We start from the raw sequence: 20,619 nt of genomic DNA on the forward strand, positions 1-20,619 counted from the left end.
TAACCAAGGTTGAAAATGTCCTATGTAATGTGTGCATTTCACATTGTGTTGATGGTGTAGAGCTTTGCTTTCTAATGAGGGTTCCCTGCAAAGCTCATTTCTAATGAATCTATTTCACAGAGATTGCCTTTCTCATTGGTCAGTAGATGAAAGGATCCGCATGAACCGTTTTTTTTCCAACCAAGGTTAGTCTTGTTTTAATGCATCTGGAATACCGCATTATGTAACCGACAAGTTACTATTTTTAGCACTTTGAACAGTAAATACTTCAGCATGTACAGTTCACTGATGTAGCTGTAAGGGAATGCATTTTACATACTTGAGACTTCCACCCACAATCTGACTTTGTCTACATTAGCTATTTAATTCAGCCCAAACTATGTACCTCTTGACCTTGTTCTATAAGGAGAAGCATTACAGGGTCACCATAAATGATCAGGGACAGTCTTTTCTGTGCCTTACGTTATGAATTTTTCCAAAGACCAAATCCTATATATCGTTACAGTACTCAGCTGAAAATGGAATTTCTGAAACCTGGGGTAGTGAATTTTCATTTTCTTTTGAAATAATTAATTTCCCTCCTTGAGGCCCTCACATTTTAGATAGGTCTGCCACTTCTTTGTTGTCCCATTAGTGAGGCCACCGCATTTCACATCTTTTAACCAGTCACAAGTATAAAAGCACTGGGCAGTGCTCAAGAGGGGCATACTTGCAGCTCCGCTCTTGGTCACAGAGGTCACTGTTTCTATCTTCCATTAACTTGTTTATTTTTAGGTCTCGCCTGGTGAATGCAGTGCGAGAACTATTGTTACTGAGTTGCCTCTCATGAGAGACAAGAGATGGGCACTCGCAAGAGACGGACTGGAAATGTGGACACACGCGTGAACAGGAGATGTTCACGTGAGTAGGGCTCAGCTAGCTCCCTTTCTTCCCCTCCCTCCCTGTCTGCGCGCACGCAGGACAGAAGATATGCACGCGCGCCCGCACAACACCAACAGCATTTTAAAATGCACCTCGGCGTGCTCCTGTTGACACCTCCCTCGGGCCAAGACTTGTTATTCAGTGCGCGCTTGCACAATGCCGATAGTTATTAGGTTGATCTCCTTACCAGAGGGTACCATTATCCTCACAAACACCACCTTACATAAAAGCAGCCTATAGCAAAAGAGCAAATGTGAACATCTTGACACGCTCCATTCACGGTGTCTACTCCCCATCAGAAATGCAAAGCGCAACTCTTTCATCCATTATGAAAAGCTTTCAAATCTGAACCTACCCTAATACCCCTTTTCCAATGGACCGGGTTTCATAAGATTTTTGCTGCTTCCCATGACTGCACCTCCCCATTCTTCTGTGCGCTGCATTTAGTCGTCACTCTCCCGATCACTACTACGTCAGGAGGTTGCGTTTTCATCGCTTTGCAGATTGTGAAATTGGCTGTGTGGGCTCGCTCTTGAAATGCTGAACAGCAGCTGCAACCTGCATCTATGAATAAAGGTACTGTGCCGGTAGAAGTGGTTGCAATCTGCCTTTGTCCAAAAGGACAGTGAGGGGGTACATTAGTTTTTCCATTCCGGTCTCGGTGTGGCAGATTGGAGTCTCCCCGTCCTCGGAGGCAAAGACGGCCGTGGTGTGCCAAACAACAGTACTGTAATTCCATTAAAGGGAGTGCCCACCATTATCTGAAGGCACCAACCGCATTGAGTCATTGCCTATTTGCTTGGGACACCTCATGATGGGGATAAAAACACTTCCTTATGCGCTAGCGCAGCTAGCTTATATTCCCTCAAACCATTCCAAACATGATTTTAGTTTGCCTTACTTTGAACGCGAGAGGCTCCAACAGTTCTGCATTCTGCACACTGGTTTATATAGGCTCACATCCAATGGTTTCCTTGGTTCATTCTGGCCAGATACCACATTTACTCCAGCCTGGACTGAGGAGCCATCTGCCGCATAGAAACACACTGTGCAGGGTGATCTCCATCTGCCACATACAAAAACATACAAACACGCTGTGCAAGGCGCCTCACCAGCCGCCGCGCTTAATTTTAAACAATTTTTTTTCTGGTGGAAATTCTTATCAAGCACTTTCCATTCAGCGCGCCTCATGGATGCCATGCTCAATTCTAAAATATCACTTCCCTTTAAACTATGCCTTTTCTGATGAGAATTCTAAACAAAGATAGATTATATTTTAAAAGAGGATTACCATGTTTTCTTACGGGATTCGACCTTTTCCAACATGGCTGCCTCATCCTTTGTTTTAATTAGACTGCTTACATTCTGCATATGCAGGCTACATACGCTAGGATATGCAGTGATCGGGCATATACTTCCATTAGGGATCACACCGTGTGTGCCTTATATGGTCCTGCAACCATATAAGGCAGATGGGATACAAGCGCCAACTGGGCACACTCCAATAATGAATGCTGCATGCTGTGCTGTGCAATAATGAATGCTGTGTGCAACCACATCATTGGCAATAGCTCACAAGGAGCCTACTGCGGGCATGACGTCCTTTCCTGCAACGTTGGGCGCGCCATGCGTGCTCTCACTTTCCAAGCACCCCAGGATAATGGAGGCCTATTCTTTGAAATGAAATAGGTCTCACATTTACTAGAATTTAAGCTATTGAAATTGTAAATGACAATGCCTTTTGTTTGTGTTAATGATCAAAACAGTTAAACAAAAGGCATTGTCGTATACAACACCAAAAGCTTAAACTCTCACAAATGCGAGAACTATTGCATTGCAAATGCTTGTTGTAGAGTGCAACATCCACTATAGTTTCTTAAAGCAGCTGATAACATGCTGCAACTCCATAATCATTTAGAATGTGTAAAAATGTTAAAACATACAAGAGTGAACAAATTGCCTTCATCCAAAAAAGCTGGAGGTCAGGAAGATTCTCTTTGCATTATAAGTGGTGTAGTTGTATAAACAACCGTGGCCAAAAACGGGCTTAAAGAGAAAGTGCCCCTTTTCTGTGTGCTGTCCTGGAAGCCCACAAACGCTTGACAGAAGCGTACACTTAAAAAAAGCTTTGCTAGTATTGTAAAGACTACCAGAAAGATTTTTTTCAACTTACACAAAGGATTAAGAGTACAAATGAAACTACTTCATTACCTGCTATTTTCCAGTCAACACCCACTCCTCTTACTAAAAAAGGGTGTATTGCACTAAGGGACAACACATTTTTGCTTTTGTCCAATGGGCTTCCCATTGGAGTGAGGTGTGGCCAGGCACAGGCCCTCGTCGACATTGAATCCGTAGAAGTGAGTGTCATGCTAGGACTGACCCAAAGCAAACACTATTCTGTTTGTCTCAGCTAATTTAGAGGACGTGTTCCATCCTCTCTCAAAATAGCAGAGTGGACATATTGACATTGCTGACTGACATCCCTATGCTGCTTATCACAGTCAACTTTGATTGTTTGGGGGTTAAGGGGCGCTGGGCTCTGCATTTCCGTCTCTTTCTCGAGCAGGTATGTCCTATCTTATCAGCTTTATTGTAACCAATTGAAGCTGCCTGATGTTCTGTTCAATATATGTCCACCCCATCTTCGCTGGTACCTAACAGTGATCCTCTAACAGATTGCTTTCACACAACATTAGTAAAAAAATTGCTTATGGGTCTACCCCTCAACAAAATTAAAGAATTTAGCATGTAACCTGTAGTAAATGTACATCCATTTGTTGGCCTTTTTAAACTAAACCTTGGATCTTTGGTTTTGTGGTCTCTGTGTCAAGATAATTCTAGGTTAAGAGGATTACATGTTAATTAGTGTGTCACATATTAGGACCCAAAATGGAGAGGCATGGCCCTGATAGGGGAACTGTGTCCTGTCAACCTTGTCGTTCAAGGACAACTCTCCAACAAGGCCAGAGACACAAATGCAGAAATCCCTAATAATACCTGTTAGACATGACAACATTAGGGTGGTCTTCCCCTAAACGTTTTGCCTTCTCTCCTGTTGTTGCTGAAATTCGTTTTGTTGGCTTTAGGACTCTGTGCACTTTACCACTGTTAACCGGAGCTGAAGTGGTTGTGCTCACTCCTTTGAACATGGTCACCTTTGGCTTACATCCTATTGGCACATTTAATTTACTTAACCGACACTAGTAAAGTGGTACTACACGTACTTGGGGCCTGTAAATTAAATACTACCAGTGGCCTGCAGTTCTTATTATGCCACCCACTCAATTAGCCCAGTTAAACATGCCTCAGGCCTGCTGTTTCAGCCTGTGTGCAGTTTCAAACTGCCAATTGGACTTGGAAAAATAAACCTTTTGCCAAGCCTAAAACCCCATTTTTGTTGTGCTGCCAGAGGATTGCCCTGCTGCTTGAAACCTGCCCTACTTTCTGAGAAGGACGACTGGACCTGCTCCCTTCATCCCGGGCAGATTGACTCCAAGGATCTACTGACTGACTTCCTGTTCTGAGTGACAGAGACACAACAAGTTTCAGAGCCCTCCCTTCAACTGCCCACCTGGCCTGCTACATCTGGACCTTCTTGAGCCATGCAGGCCTCTGCTAAAGTCAGTTCCTGATCCCCTAGAAGCACTTCCTCAGGCCCTAGGCCCCTGGTTGGCAACAGAGTGCACTACTCTGAAGTAATAAGGGGAAATCTTGGAGTTCGTGCTGATATCTTGCCACCTGTGACAACCCCGATTGTGAAGCTCAGGTGGACTGAGCTGTTTACCCTACAGTGACCACCAATGACGGTGCCAACACGAGATCTTCACATTGCGCTACAGCGATAACAGCCGAGAGTGACAGTCCATACGAAACTCCAGCAACGACCATCCATGATGCCTCACAGGACCTTTGCACTACAGCGATGACCATCTGTGATGCTGTTCTAACGGACTCCTCTCCCATGAACTGTACTCTTTGCACCAGACTTTGAGAAGATAACTTTTCCAAAGACTAACCTGGTCCCTGTATCCTGCTGCCCATGCTTCAAAATGGCCGGCCTAATCTAGTAACTTTCCCCCGGACTAGCATGACAAGAAAACCGCGAGCGGCGCCTTGTGCTTTTAGGTAATGTGCTTACTTCTTTGAAATTACATATCTCCGGTTCTAATGATTGGATTTTTTTTATTTTGGTCTAATTGTACTTATCAAAATTTACTCTGGTTTTCTAAAATGGTGTGGGGTTTTTTCTTACGTTATGTTTCATTTTATTACTGGTTCTGTGCTGCAAAACTTCCTTACACACTCACACTACCTCTGAATTAAGCCTGGCTGCTTTTATGTCAAGCTACCAAGCACAGGTTGATTTAGTGACTCTTGTGGCTCACACTGACAGGGATTGTAGTTGTTGCTTGAGAAGGTCATCACCCTCTCCGCCACTCTCGATAGGACAGTGGTGTTTTGGAAGCCGATGACATGATGAGGAATATATGACATGGCAAAGCTTGCCTTTTACTCATTCTGGGCTGCTTTAACCCATTGCATGCTCGTGTCGGCCAACGGCCGACGGAGCCCCGCCCACCCTTTAGAATGCCCGCACTGCGGCGGAAAAATCACTCTGGTTAAGGCGTTAACCTCACTGTTGTGTAGCTGCAAAAGCAAACCTCTATGCTGGAATTATTTATTTGCTCCATGCTATTCAATACTAAGGGGTTGATTACGATGTTGGTACGAAAGCATTCTGACTGAATCGATTTCGGAATGCTTTCCGAATGACTCGGAATAGGGGAGTCGGAGCGATTTTGATGCATATTGATTCGGTCGGACTCCTATTGACTTCAATAGGAGCCTGTGTTCCAAATGAGAAGACTGGCTCCCATTGAAAAAGTGGTGGTTGGAGAAAATCGTGCATCCTGTGGCGGGCACCGCATGGTGCCTGCCGCATGCATGGGTAGGGGGGATCCATGGGTACCCCCACGGGCCCCCTTCAGAAGGCCCCTAGTGAAGCATGGCCTGCTACGGGCCCCCAAAGTCAGATTCCAGCAGCTGATCTATTTCGGAGCAACCGATTCAGAAAGGCTGTCCGAATCTGACATCCTAAATGCTCGGCTGTAAACGCGCTCTGTAGACCGCTACGATTCGGCTCCGTCCGCCTCGGTTACTCCCAACGCCTTTCGGAACCGAGTCGAACAGTTCGAATGCTTCCACACCTTTGTAATCGCTCATTGGGAAATGTTTCATAGTCGGTCCGAAAGGTGGGTTCCGAATCAGATTCAGATTAATAATCGAATGCCATTCGGAGCCTTTCCTAACGACATCTTAATTGACCCCATAATATAAAATTAAAATGAAATGATGAACATGTGTTTAAAGTTCCTTACTGGATTGTGTGGAATAAATAGAGCACTATCATTTTAGCTGTACCGGTATGGATTTATGAATGATTTTTTATCGGAATAAGGAGTTGAAGAGACATATCAAAGCAGCGGCATCTTGTCATCTCATAACTCCTGCCACTGCTTTGGAGCATACATTCAAGTAACTACGCAGCTTTCAGAGTCTTAATAGTAATTCTCTTTATGCTTAGGCAGCTGGCTTTCACCTCTTAAAAGGTTCAATTTGCTGCTTCCCTATAAGCAGTATGACAACTAGTAAATATGTAGGCCCAGATCACTATGTTGGCAGGTATGTGTCTCTTCCGCTCTGTTTCAGCAGCTGTGGGAATGCTGTGTCTCTCCTGAATGCCTTTCTGGGTGTTTATTCTGCTTTATGTAGGACTGCGCTGTCTGCTGTTGTCTGCCAATGCAGTGGGTTGTTGCTTTTGTATTCATTTGTGCTGCTGTTGCATGATTTAGCTATGTGCTTTTGTATGTCTCTGTGGTTGTATTTGCTGGGTGTATATGGGTGATTTCTGCTGCATGTCTGTTGAAGTGTGTCTTTTCTGCTCTGTGTGTGTTGCAGTATGTTGTTTCTGCTGTGTGTCTGTTGCAGTTTCTGCTGTGTGTCTTGCACACACGAGGAGACGTAGATTGGAAGAGACATTCAAAAGAAACACACTGTAGAGGATATGACAGGTGGCAGGGACATCGGGCAGCAATGATTATTTTTGTGCTGCTACTGTTGCCTGCTATACACCCTTCTGTGTAGGTGGGTGAGCGTAGAAGCTGGAGTGGGCTGCTGAAGTCGCCCAGTCTGTTGGTCCCTCTATGCCTGTGAGGCAATGCGGGGAGCTCTGCTGCTCTCGACGCAATAAAAGGAATGGGAACGGGGCATGGTTTGAGTAGATACTCCAAGAGTGAGTTTGGTTGTGTTGACTTAACTTCACAGAACAGTCATAAACACCTGCTTTATAAATCTGCTGAAGTCGCCCAGTCTGTTGATTCATCTATGCCTGTGAGACAATACGGGGAGTTCTGCTGCTCTTGACGCAAAAAAAAGAATGGGAACGGGGCATGGTTTGAGTAGATACTCCAAGAGTGGGTTTGGTTGTGTTGACTCATCTCCACATGGTTTGAGTAGATACTCCAAGAGTGAGTTTGGTTGTGTTGACTTATCTTCACAGAAAAGTCATAAATACCTGCTTTATAAATCTGTTGAAGTCAACCGGACGCCGGAAACTGGCCAAGAGTCTTCTGTGCTGCCTGTAAAAGATAAGTCCATGTGTTGAACCTTGGATTTAAAGCCCAGGTCCAACCTATGGAAATAAGCTGACACGATATTTGTTGTTGATGGTGATAAAGCCATCTTACTGGTTGCTACTCTGATGTCGTGTTACTTTCTCCTTCGTCCTCTGTTCATTGTATGTAGCTGTGCAGCAGGCGGTACCAGTGCAACAGTTGCAAACTCTGGCGACCTCACCCCAGCAGATGCAGCCGGTTACCATCCATACTCAGCTGCAGAACATCTCTCCCCAGCAACTTCTGACCGCCACCACCATGAGCTCGGGCCAAGCCGGCTCTCAACACATCCAGCAGGTAGGTGTGGGGCCTGGAAGTGTTTAAATGCGGCTAGGCGTGCACAGAGTTCAGACAGGAAGTGTCAAACCTCAAATCAGCAAGTGAACACAGGAAATACACAAGTTCAGGGCACACCAGTTGCTTAGTCACACATATATTTCTGATAGGGCTAGGCTTGTAAGCGATTTTCTACAGCTGTTTGAGCTCATGGATCAAACACGAAGAACTTTCACCCACAACTGATTCAAGCCAATGCACTCACTCTACTGAAGGCGCCTCTCCACAGGCTGAATCACACGCTGGATTGTGACATAAACCTTGGAAACAGCATAGAAAGTCATCCTCCGACGACTGATGCTGTACTAGTGACAGATTGAGCAATTTATCCAATACTTTAACATGACATATCAACAAAGTCACATGTTCAGGACTGGAAATGCACTAGGTCAAGGCAGCAAGTGTGCAAGATTGAAGCAGCAAGTACCCAAACTCAGATCAAAGTCATAAAATACAAAGACTGGACGTGCATGCGTTCTGGACAGGCAGATCAAGTGTTTATCACAAGAAGTGCACTTTCGTGCCAGGAGTTAGCACAAGAACAAGCTTCGAAGTGGAGGAACTCTCGAAGTTGCACAAACTAAAACTAGAAAGTGCAGGAACTTGAGACTTGAAGTGTGAAAAGTAAGGGCTGGAAGCACATTAACTTAAGAAAAGATGTCCTTGTGCTAAACTCATGTCAAAAATTGTTTCCTGACCCAAGACAAAGCACCAAGGGTCTCAGTGCATGCAATACCAGCATAAAATGTAGGCTATCGTGGCAGAAATTGCAAAACCTTAACAAAGGACATAGTGATCTCCTGACCAAGACTAAAAGTGGTACAAAAGGGGGTGGTGATGGACGGAGCATCTGAACTAATCAAACACGCACACCCAGTCAACAGATCTGGATTTAATCCATCACCGTTCTTTAGCACACTCTGCCACCCCAGTTCAGACATGGCCATATACAAATCAGTCTGACCCTGTGCCTCATGGGAACAGTCCAGCCCGAACTGCCAGGCCATGCTTTCCCTGGACCGGAATCAAGCTTCCGGGGACCGGTTTCTGGCATTCCAGCCGTCTTCAGCCCGGCATGCTTGAATTCAGTGGCAAAGTGAGCAAGGGACTCACGTCTGAGCATATCCTGCCAACTTATGGCGAACAAAGCGGTACAAAAGGGGGTGGTGATGGACGAAGCATCTGAACCAATCAAACACTCACACCCAGTCAACAGATCTGGGTTTAATCCATCACCGTTCTTTAGCCCACTCTGCCACCCCAGTTCAGACATGGCCATATGCAAATCAGTCTGACCCTGTGCCACATGGGAACAGTCCAGCCCGAACTGTAAAGCCATGCCTTCCCTGGACCGGAAACAAGCAAGCCGGGCTGAAGACGGCTGAAATGCCAGAAACCAGTCCTCGGAAGCTTGTTTCCGGTCCAGGGAAGGCATGGCTTGACAGTTCGGGCTGGACTGTTCCCATGAGGCACAGGGTCAGACTGATTTGCATATGGCCATGTCTGAACTGGGGTGGCAGAGTGGGCTAAAGAACGGTGATGGATTAAACCCAGATCTGTTGACTGGGTGTGAGTGTTTGATTGGTTCAGATGCTCCGTCCATCACCACCCCCTTTTGCAAGACTAAAAGTGGGCAGAGGTAATACGCTTGAGTACTCACGTTGATATGAGTATGGAACAAGAGAAATTAATCTAGGAAACAAGACAAGGAGTGCATAGATTTAAAAGAGAAAGAGTGAGAAAGCAGGGAGTATGCAACCTCAAAAGAAATAGAAAGGTGACGCAAAATAGGAGCTGGAGAAAGTAACTGCCTTATATGCAGAAGTTGTGGTGCCAGCTTTTGTTTCCCACGAACCAGAACAAAACAATTTTAGGCCCACTCTGTAAATGGACACACTACACCCAAAGGGGCGGGTTTTCTCTGTAACATAAACAAAGGTCTATCCATACCTCTGGTAGATCCCACTAGGGGCCAGCTGTACGCCTGACCTCAACATGTAAGCCGAAACATTTGGATCGACCTGAGGGCATCAACCGCATACAGAATGTCGAGGAATACATTTTGAGAATAAAAGAGAAAGCGAAAGACAAGAAGTGTAAGAGCATGAGACGGGCAGTGCAGGAAATTAAACTGAGATTTCAGAAAGCAGGATTCCAGAAGTGAGGTTTTTCACTGAACTTTAAAATAACAGAGAAAAGTCATAATTCTTGGATGAGACTCCATTTGGTCCAAGGGCTGTTAAGGCTTCCTCAAAGTGAGACTATCCTCAGAGGTCACAGACTTGCACCCGATGAGCTAGAATTGATGTACCCAGAAGTCTGGGAATCTTTTGCTATTAAGTGGGTATAAGACGCAAAGCAAAAAGTTAAGACCAGGGTCCATGTCAGTTGAGAGCGGGCATTTGGAGCAAAGGGAGACAGAACCTGACTAGGTAGTGATGAATCGAATCAAAAGGAGTGGTTGAAAGCCAGGGATTCTGAGACTAGGAGGTGGGAGAACGGAAGGAAGGAAGGAAGATCGATGAACAAAACCAGGAAAGCTAGACCAGGAGGTGGGAGAACAGAGGACAGGGTGGATGCTGAGCACAGAATGGAAATCTGAGACCAGGATGTGGAAGAACAGAGATCTGGAAGAAAAGTGACCAATAGCAGGGAACGTAACAAGACTTCTAAAGGGAAGATGGTAACTGGAAATCTTGGAAATAGGACTACAGGGACCCACAGCCACGAAGTCAGAAAACATGAACTTTGAATTGTGAGAATTGAGGATGGGAAACAAACGAATTCACAGTCAGTGTTGTTCCCTGTCTTACCAATAAGTGGGCTGAATCAGACAAACAGTTAAAGAAAGTTTTAGGAAGAAGCAGCGGTTGGTAAGGGTGAAAATCTTTATACACCGCAACTTGGAGCTATATTTTTCTCTTTCTATTTCTTTGGGACGGACAGGGACTAAAAGGGCGATATGTGGATCTTGTTTGAGGCGATTTGTAGTTGGTCGACTCTTGAGACATGTAACATGTTTCTTCTGTTGTCAAAAACTAATAAAAGATATTTGAAAATTAAAAACCTATTTACAAGTGAAAAATCAACACAACAAAAGAAGTTAGTGAAAAATTAAAAACCTATTTACAAGTGTAAAATCAACACAAAGGAAGAGACGGAAGACAAACCGTACACAAAAATGTTATGCAAAAAGAAGAGAACGTGTGTGTGTGTGTGTGTATGTGTATGTGTATGTGTATGTTTTATATAAAAAAATTGTACTACTTAGATCTTCTCTAATTGGCCAACCATCACCATGAACATGACTTCCTGCTTCTTCGCTCACTTCCTGCCCCGTTGATTTCTCATGGGTTCATTCAGGGCTTCTGACTTTTTTGCCTTTGTTCTTTTCCTCTTTCTCCATTTCGCGTTATCCATTTTAGCATTTCTTTATGCTACTGCTTTTTTCCTTCATTGGCCTGTCAAATTTTGTCTTTCTTTCTAAGGATTTGCTTCCCCGTCTCCTGTTTTCTCTCGTCTCTCTCCTCATGCTAAGCCCCTGTCTTGGTGCCTACCGCTTTCTTTCCCCATCTTGACCCTCTTACTGTCTTTTTACAGTCTTTTCTTTCACTGTTGCCTCTCTCCCTTGTTTGCTACTTTCCCTTTTCACTCTTTCTTTCCATTTGCTTCTGCATTTTTTATATTTCTTTCATTTACATTTTATAATCTCTCATTTTTAAGGTCCTTTTGCAGCCGCATTTCATCAAAGCTGACTCCCTGCTCCTGACTGCTGTAAAGGCTGAGGTTGGTGCAGTGGTCTCTGGAGTGAAGACCTCAGGCATGGCGTCACTTGCAACTACCACCGCTATCCAGAGCGCCCCGCTTCAGGTGCCAGTAGGTGATCCTAGAACCCTATGGAATTAAACAGTAGTTTAATACAATGTGAAGGAAATGACAAAACAAAATAAGACTGCAGGGCAGGGCACTGCCAAGCAGTTTTATTCTCTCCTGAAACCCCAAAGCATTCAAAATTGTTCAGAGGTCAGCGAGCAAAATGTGACTTTTCGGTGTATCGCTATAATACAGACAGAACAACTTTAGGAAACAGATCATGAAAAACTGTAAAATGTAAAATTTTTCTACCTGGCAAGCTTTTCCTTCGGGAACTCGAAGAAGTTGACTCCAACAGATAACACCAGAAGTAAACAGGAATCTTCTGTAAAAATGCTTACGCTGGATTGCCTTTCTTCAGTGTTTTAGGTCTAGGTTTGGCAGCGCAGTATTTTTACTAGACCTAATGCTTACATTATATATAGCGTGCGCTTTGGTGTGCCTACTTGGATTATTTGGATCCACCTCTTTCAGCAAGCAGGCTTTATTTTTTTAATTCTTTTAGAGTTTGTCACTCACATTTTAGTCAGGTCAGAGAGGCACTGCTTTCTCGCCGCATGCTATTGACTGAATATAAATTGAATCACTGTATCCTTGCACTGGGACTATTTTACATCCAGAAATTACAGTCACCATCACATTTTTGTACGTTCAATTCTCTATCTCACAATTTAGTGCAAGCCTTACCCTAACATTCTCTCTTAATTTTTTTCCATTTTTTATAATATCAGGAAGGCCGATCAGGCAGTCTCGAAGTGATGCCCTCTACGCCATAACATTTTAAAGAAATTGAACACATTGATTTTACTGCTTTTAAAGGACTTAGTGATTGAAAAGCATATTCCACCTCTTTAACAGAAAAATGTTTACATAGCAGGATTTTTGGTCACATTACTACCAGTTTTTAGCAGGGAATATAATCCGATTTTTATTGTACAAAGAAAGAGAGGCAAGACTGCAATGAATGCTTCCATGCTATCAGGCATAAATCTTTATAGTGTTTCATTGAATGGAAACCTGAAGCACACCCTTTTTGTTTCTATGCTATCTGTAAATTCCTCCTTTTATCGAGTTTGGCTTGCATACACACTTTAACGCTCCGCTCCGAATGCGCAAAATGAATTAATCAGAAGGTGGTGACACAAACTTCTCGTGTCACGGAAGTGTAGCACAGCCTGATTCACGTTTGTGATAGATTATCCACATACTCAATACTGTTTGTCGCAATTCATCCATTTTATTTGACAATTTTCTCCATCTTAATAAGTCACGCCAAAGAAACAGAGTTACATCTTTTCTCGCATCTTCAATTGCTCAAGAATTGCCTATCCGGGCTTATTCGCTGGCACGTAAACACACTCCGTTGCTCCACCACAATAAATTCACCCAATGCATTTCGGTCTTTAAATGACCTTCTTCAGGAGTATCTACAATAATTTCAACAAATATATATTAGTCCCATGAGATTAACATTCACTAATCATACTTAATATCAAGTACATTCTACGTGCCCATTACGTGCATGGGAGACATACGTTATTAACACAGGTGGGGAAGGAGGTGTTTAATTCAAAAACCAAAGCCGCAGGGAGATCGCGTTCAGCATGGCGTTAGAGTTTTGGGGCGAGAAGACTGTTTGTATCATCGCTAATCACCAACAGGTAGTTATCGGGGAATCAAATGTTTCAGTATAAGTTTAAGGGGGCGGATTAAGGGAACGGGGCAAACGTTAGTACTTTTGGAGGTTTTTATCAGAAAGCGTATGAGTTAGTGAAATTTCGTTTTTTAACCACGAGTTCTTTGGTATAAACAGTTAGGAGGGTGTACGTGACTGTTCAGTGGGGTGAGCTCGGGCACAAGGGATTTGTGTTTATTTCGCATTCGTTAACAATGAGGATTACGCATTTTGTTTATGAGTTCATAATGGGCACGTAGAATGTACTTGATATTAAGTATGATTAGTGAATGTTAATCTCATGGGACTAATATATATCTGTTGAAATTATTGTAGATACCCCTGAAGAAGGTCATTTAAAGACCGAAATGCATTGGGTGAATTTTTTGTGGTGGAGCAACAGAGTGTGTTTACGTGCCAGCGAATAAGCCCGGATGGGCAATTCTTGAGCAATTGAAGATGCGAGAAAAGATGTAACTCTGTTTCTTTGGCTTGACTTACTAAGATGGAGAAAATTGTCAAATAAAATGGATGAATTGTGACAAACAGTGTTAAGTACTTGGATAATCTATCACAAACGTGAATCAGGCTGTGCTACACTTCCGTGACACGAGATGTTCGTGTCACCACCTTGTGATTAATAAATCTTTATAGACCTGCTTTTGTTTCAATGCGATTGCAAATCAATGCGAATATGACAACTATTAAGGGTGCAGAGTCCTTTTCTTTGAGGAGATTGTGCAGATATGGAAGATCCTACAATAAAAACCCTGAGCAAATGTATTGCCTTCGGACTTTTCGTGATGGTACGCATGATCTTATCTGGTGAAGTAGTACATTGCGATCCAAGAATTGTGGCTCCCTTTCTGGCCCAGTTCGAAGGACATATAATCAGCATTGCCAAGGCCGCCTGCTACGAAAGCTACACAGACAAAGGCATTTTTTATTAATAGGGATAGGCATAGTTTTAGGAGTAATGTCAGAGACACAACTGAATAGTAGCGACCCCCGATTCCATGTGTCCTATTCAGACAACGGGGGCCGTATTATTTTCTATTTTAAAACTTCTTCTGCAGGTTTGTGCATCTCTTTGTTTACATGTTTGTTGGCACCGGGGTGATGTTGCCATGGGTTCTTCTTGCAGGCTTTGATGAGTGGAGGCACCATACTGACAACAATGCCTATGGTTATGGACACTGACAAGTTGCCCATCAACAGGATTCCAGTGAATGGAAAGCCCACCATGCTGCATGGCAAGGGCGAGAAGCGGACTGCGCACAACGCCATTGAGAAGCGCTACCGATCTTCCATCAATGACAAGATTGTGGAACTTAAGGACCTTGTAGTGGGCACAGAGTCCAAGGTATATAACCAATGGAACGACATGTCCCATGACTAACAGCGGGTAATAAAGGGGATAATAGGCTCAAAGGTGTCAAGGTTGGTAGTTTGGATGCATAGGGGAATATGGGAAGAAATTAAGGGCTGTGTAGGGCGAGAGGTGTGAAGGGGAACACACGCCTGTGTGTGTGTGGGGGGGGCAGAAGAGTAATATAGGAAGTGAGGGATTGGTGTGGGTATCAAGACCTAAGGCTGGGATTACAGAAAGATTAAAAGGAGAGACAGAGGTGAGGAGGTGTCTCAGGGCATTGGTGGGTGCTGCCACACGTGTATTTAAGGCCTGGTGGGAAAAGGTGTTGCAGGGCATGGGCAAAGGGATTATAAGAAGGAAGCTGGTGGAGGGTGTCACATAACCATAGAGTGTGGTTATAAAGAGGTATTTACGCGCTAAGTCTTTTAATGAAATAACAATGTAGGGTGAGGGGGGAAACTTTAGTACATCACTGACACGACAGGTACGGATAGACTAGAGACTATAGGATTAAAACAATAGAAGGTGATACAGAACCGTAAAAAAGTGGGCCTAGCGGACTTAAAGCGAGAGAACAGGATTAACAGTAAAACATCTGCATACCAAAGGAATGGCTTCCAGTGGGGGAACGGATGGGATGGGCAGTTACGATACAGAATCTGATCGAAGGAAAACAGGGCCTATTCCTTAATAACCGATGGCGCAGGAGGAGGAATTAATATAGTGGGATAGATGGCGGCAGAGTAGTTGAATGGCAGGGTTGGACTAAGAATAGGGAAATGCAGAGATGGTGGAGGGGAAGCTGTTATTAAATGGGGTATAATAACGTTATGTTACTGGACCAGCAGGGCTGGTGCATGCGGACGGGGGCACAGGATGAGAGATGGATGGATAGACGATGACACAGGACCCGCATGTTTATCTAGATCTGCAGAGGGTGAAGGAGAGGGAGATAGTTCGTAGGGATTGAGAGCAGTGTGTAGGTTTGCAGTTAATAGATGGGGAAGGCACACAGTTGCAGGGATTGCACCTGATGATAAAGTGCAGGAAAGAAAATAAGCATGGCAGTTTCTACAGCAGATATTTGTTTGCACAGCAAGTGATGGTTAGCGCTTGTAGCTGTAGGCCAGAGACCCCATGCTAACTTGCGTATACAGCTAGCTAGGAACGCATCTGCTCAAACTCCAGCGCCATGGACACGACTGGCTTAAAACAATTTGTGTTATTGCATCAACAGCTGAACAAGTCGTCAATACTGAAAAAGGCCATTGACTACATCCGCTACCTGCAGCAGACCAATCAGAAGCTGAAACAGGAGAACATGGCACTAAAGATGGCTGCTCAGAAGAACAGTAAGTAGTGACACAGGGCAGGTGTATTGGGTTGCAGCCCTCAGAACAATCAGAGCTGCTAACTTTCAGCGAATATGCCACCATTTTCAGTTCGCTGGATGCTGTACATAATGACTCTTCTTGCGTCCCTTGTGCAACATGCTTCTGCAGATCTCTTTTCACCTTTTGCATGCCAGTGAGTAACTCGGGCTTCACTCAGGTGGTGAACCACAGCACCGTAGTTGGTTTCTCATAATCACCAGGGGCTGCCTGTGGCCGAGTTCATAACTATGTGCCCTATGCCATATTCATCTCTCGCATGGAAGGTCAGTGGTACATTGCAACCTGACTCGGATGCCAAGCCACTCACTGTAGAGCTTCCAAGTGTCACTCATCTAGAGTGAGGGTCTGTTGTCATGCAGCCTTGACGCCACTCAAAAATGCATTGCACAACGTGCATTTCAGTATGTGGTAGAACATTGTACTCATTGGTACAGTGTACCAGCTTTGCCAGCTTGGCAGTGGTGTGACTGCAGAGGAGCACCGTGCAATACACGAGTACAGAATAAGCTGAAGCATGTAAAGTCAGTGCTGTTGCAGAGGCGGCAGATGGGCAATACAGGTTTTATTCTTTCTTAAGCTACGTTTCCATGTAGGTTTCCTGTAGCACTAAGGGAACACATTAGCATGATCCAATTGAAAGATCTAATGTGCCACAGTGTTAGTATTTTACATAAGCCCAAAAAACAATTCGTTGATCACAAAGAAAAGTTAGCAAAAAAGCCATGTTTTTAAAGCTTTGCGAAAAAGCCAACAAGATTAGTATTTGCGGAGCTTAACCGGAAGTTTGTTGCAGAGTTTGAGTCCAATGACCGAAAGCCCCCTGCAGCCCAGAGATTTGTTTTTATAGGAGGGGCGACGAGGAGCATTAGATCAGCAGATGGCAGCGGCCATCTTGGTTTTGTTGTTTAACCCTTGTTTTCGACACTTTCTTCCTCCTCTTGCAGAGTCGTTGAAAGATCTGGTTGCATCCGGCGTTGGCAGCGTGGACCTAGCAGAGGGCATCAAATCTGAAATGATGGACGTGCTGACCCCTCCGCCATCGGACATCGGTTCCCCATCCAATGGCAGTCCGGTGTCCCAGTGCAGCAGCGACTCTGAACCGGAGAGCCCCTTCTTCGAGGATGCTAAGGTGGGTGTAAGCCCAAGGCTCTTGCATTGACTGTTACATGCTTGCATCTTTACTTTGATTTTGGTGTCTGTTCTTGCATACGCTGTGCTGGTGAAATTGCATTACAAAATTTGTCGTGAATTTACAACTACCATTATTTATTTATTTGTTTACTTTTTATTAAGTTGAAAGACCATCTGATGTCCACACTAATTTGATAAGAACAAGTTAAAACGTCCAAGTTGGTGTTAGAAAACCCTGGCTGTTACAAAATACAGCAATTAATACATGACACTTAAAAAAACAACTTCTCTTTGCTACATTAATTGCAGACATACATTATAAGTGAGGTATTACATTTGCACGTATCTCCATGCCAGATCTAAAAAACAAAAGGTGTTAAAAAATTGCTTCACTGTGTGGAAAACTTGGGGTAGAGGTAGAACAGTGTCAAGTGTCACAGCCCATTGGGACTTTTAAAAGAGCAGCTACTATGACTATATATAGGGCGGTATGAGCTGGGCCATTTTGAAGTTGCGGGAAAGGGACTAATTAAAATTCAGCATTCGCGCATCCCATCCCATACAAAATGCAAATAACATTCAGATCCCAAAATACTCCTAGTGAGCACATATTGAGGACTGTTTGAAAGCCCTGTGTTGCCACTTATTTATATTTTTGCATGTTTTGTTGGAAAGCTATTTTTCTGTGAGCACTGTACATTAGGCCACTGAGCAGCACTTTCCTGTTAGTGAAGAACCAAGGCGCCTTCTGTACCGAGAAACGCAGCACTTGCCTGTTAGTGAAGAACCAAGGCGCCTTCTGGACCGAGAAACGCAGCACTTGCCTGTTAGTGAAGAACCAAGGCGCCTTCTGGACCGAGAAACGCAGCACTTGCCTGTTAGTGAAGAACCAAGGCGCCTTCTGGACCGAGAAACGCTGGGGGCCATGTCTTTGGAGATTGTGTAGTGTTTAGTCCCACTTTGCACTCGAAAGCTTCTTTTGAAGGACATGTGATGCTGTAAAATAAGGCAAATTAGGCATAATTTCTGTCAATGGTACATCATGTAATTGACCCATCTGAAAATGCTACCATACAAGCTTGAAAAAACTTGAAACACAGTATTTCCAGTTTTGACCTAGCGCGACCTGTATGTATCCTAATGAGCGGAATTAGAGCGACCCCGCCCTCCAGAAAGCTCCTGGGGGCTCTTGTTCTTGTCACAAGGCCTGCCCAGGGCTCTTTTAGCTGTGCACCAGGCCTGGCCATGGTTTCTAAATATGCCCTGTGTAAGAACATCTCAATTTCCCCTTGTTCTTCTTTTATTTTATATCTGCTGCACCACAATTACCTTGTCCTCTCGATATCTCACTTGGGTTAGGGGTCTCAGTACAGATCTGCTCATTTCCTGGATGTGTTCTTTCTACATGGTAATTGCCTCAGATTTACTCCTGTCCTCAAGCCATAGCCTCCAGGTTACGGTACTCTGCACTATACTGCTCCTATTTTCCACACATATCTCTGTCCAGGAGGGCTCCATCAGAGGTGCCCTGTGCTATACATGTGGGTTGGTATGCTTGTTTCCTAGCTCTGTCCTTTAAACATGAGAGCTGCGCTAGGCCTGCCTCAATTGTCCAGACATGTCCATGGGAGTTAGTGCTGATGTTTAGGTTTTGTGAGGCTCCCTGTGACCAAGTAATTTGTGTCAGAGGGCAGAGGAGACTGCTTCTTGTGGCGTGGCATGTAGAATCTATATTAATCTTTACTCTTAATCTTAAATAAAGAAGACTTTTCTTATATACATCTGCGCGGGACCTTATAGAAACCAATGGGTTAGGAATGGATCTTGGCCTCGTCGCCAATGTAGATGGTACTATGAAAGTAGCCCCTTTATTTTGCTTTACGTTTGCAGGTAAGTTGCCTCTAACCTGCCACATCAGGAGCTGGTATTTGGTCTCTCCAGCCGCAGCTTTTAACATCTCAAACACAAAGTAGTCAAATTACTAATTCACTTGCGCTTCAATCAGTCCATTCCAGTATTTCGCACTTCATCAACAACCGCGCAGACTACAAACCTTAAAACTGTAGTTCCCCAGGTTAGACTCCTCAGTCACACATCAGTTCAATTACATCAATGGTTTAAATAGGAGAGTAGGACCAGACCTGCTGTCCTCTAAATGGTGTCTCCAGGTTGGTGTTCTCTGGACGAGACCTGGCATATTCCCCGTGGAGCCTCTCTGTAGAGGAGAACGTGCCCATTTTCTCTCCAGACCACCCAAATAGATCATCTATGTAGGTCAGATACACTTTTTTCTCTTTATCTTAAACTGTGTGTAGTAGCCTACCTGCTTAAGTGCCTATAAGCAGAGGACCCCTATGGTGTGATGGAAAATCCTGGTTTGCCATGCTTGCTCTTTTAGCTAGTTGCCAGTTTGCTATCGAGGTTGCTTTACTTTTTTCCAACGTGACTCTTGGGTGGGTGGAGGTAGCAAAGAAAGGTCAGGAAACCATACCATCTGTCACCATCCACTACCATAACAACCAAGAGGGTACTTGTGCTCACTGATTCATAGTGACGTGCACTACATAGGGGCCTGGAATCTATACCCCCAGTAGGCGTAGTTTTTACAGTATTTTGTCATTTGTCAAACTATTTAATGGAGGCATATGTTTTGGTGGTGCGTGTGTTCCCTACGATCCCTAACTTCTGGTAGAGTTGTTCTCTTTTCTGTCAAGATCTGTCATAACCCCAATCCCTTCTCTCAATTTCAAGGTGAAGCAGGAGATGCCATCTCCCACCAGTCTCGGAATGTTGGACCGCTCGCGGATGGCACTGTGCGCTTTTATGTTCCTGTGTCTCTCCTTCAACCCCCTGTCCTTCCTCTTTGGGAGCATCACCAGCTGGGGCTCAGCAGGCAGTGCAGACTATCATGGCGCGAGCAGGAGCATGCTTGGCTTGGACACTACAGGTAACAAGGCACTTATTCATTCATTTGTTTATTTGGTTTCATGTAGACTGATGCAGTCCCCTAGGGGTATCAGACCTCTGTTTATGTATTGGCGGATGCCCGGGGACATGTGTGAACTGTCTAACATGGGAAACTGCAAATACAACCACTGCCGAACAATGTGTTGCCTTTGCAACACGGGCAGAATAACTAAATGTGTCTGAACCACGCATTACATATACAACGCAAGTTGTTACAACGACGTGCATTAGGTCAAGTGGCATTGGACTTAAAAGTCCAACTCTTTCCCTACT

General features: G+C 44.3%; 1 protein-coding gene across 10 annotated transcripts in view; it reads left to right on the forward strand.

Annotated features, from left to right (window-relative positions):
- Window positions 1-20,619, forward strand: part of SREBF1 (sterol regulatory element binding transcription factor 1) — a 109,586-nt gene that overhangs the window by 26,537 nt on the left and 62,430 nt on the right. For all 10 annotated transcript variants that reach the window (XM_086940842.1, XM_086940836.1, XM_086940835.1 and 7 more), the window contains exons 3-8: window positions 7,729-7,895; window positions 11,658-11,810; window positions 14,627-14,845; window positions 16,092-16,206; window positions 17,193-17,377; window positions 20,131-20,326. In XM_086940842.1, the coding sequence (XP_086796968.1) occupies window positions 7,729-7,895; window positions 11,658-11,810; window positions 14,627-14,845; window positions 16,092-16,206; window positions 17,193-17,377; window positions 20,131-20,326 (1,035 nt within the window). The remainder of the gene's footprint in view (window positions 1-7,728; window positions 7,896-11,657; window positions 11,811-14,626; window positions 14,846-16,091; window positions 16,207-17,192; window positions 17,378-20,130; window positions 20,327-20,619) is intronic.

Source organism: Lissotriton vulgaris, chromosome 10 (genome assembly GCF_964263255.1).
Source record: "Lissotriton vulgaris chromosome 10, aLisVul1.2, whole genome shotgun sequence".
Lineage (NCBI taxonomy): Eukaryota > Metazoa > Chordata > Amphibia > Caudata > Salamandridae > Lissotriton > Lissotriton vulgaris.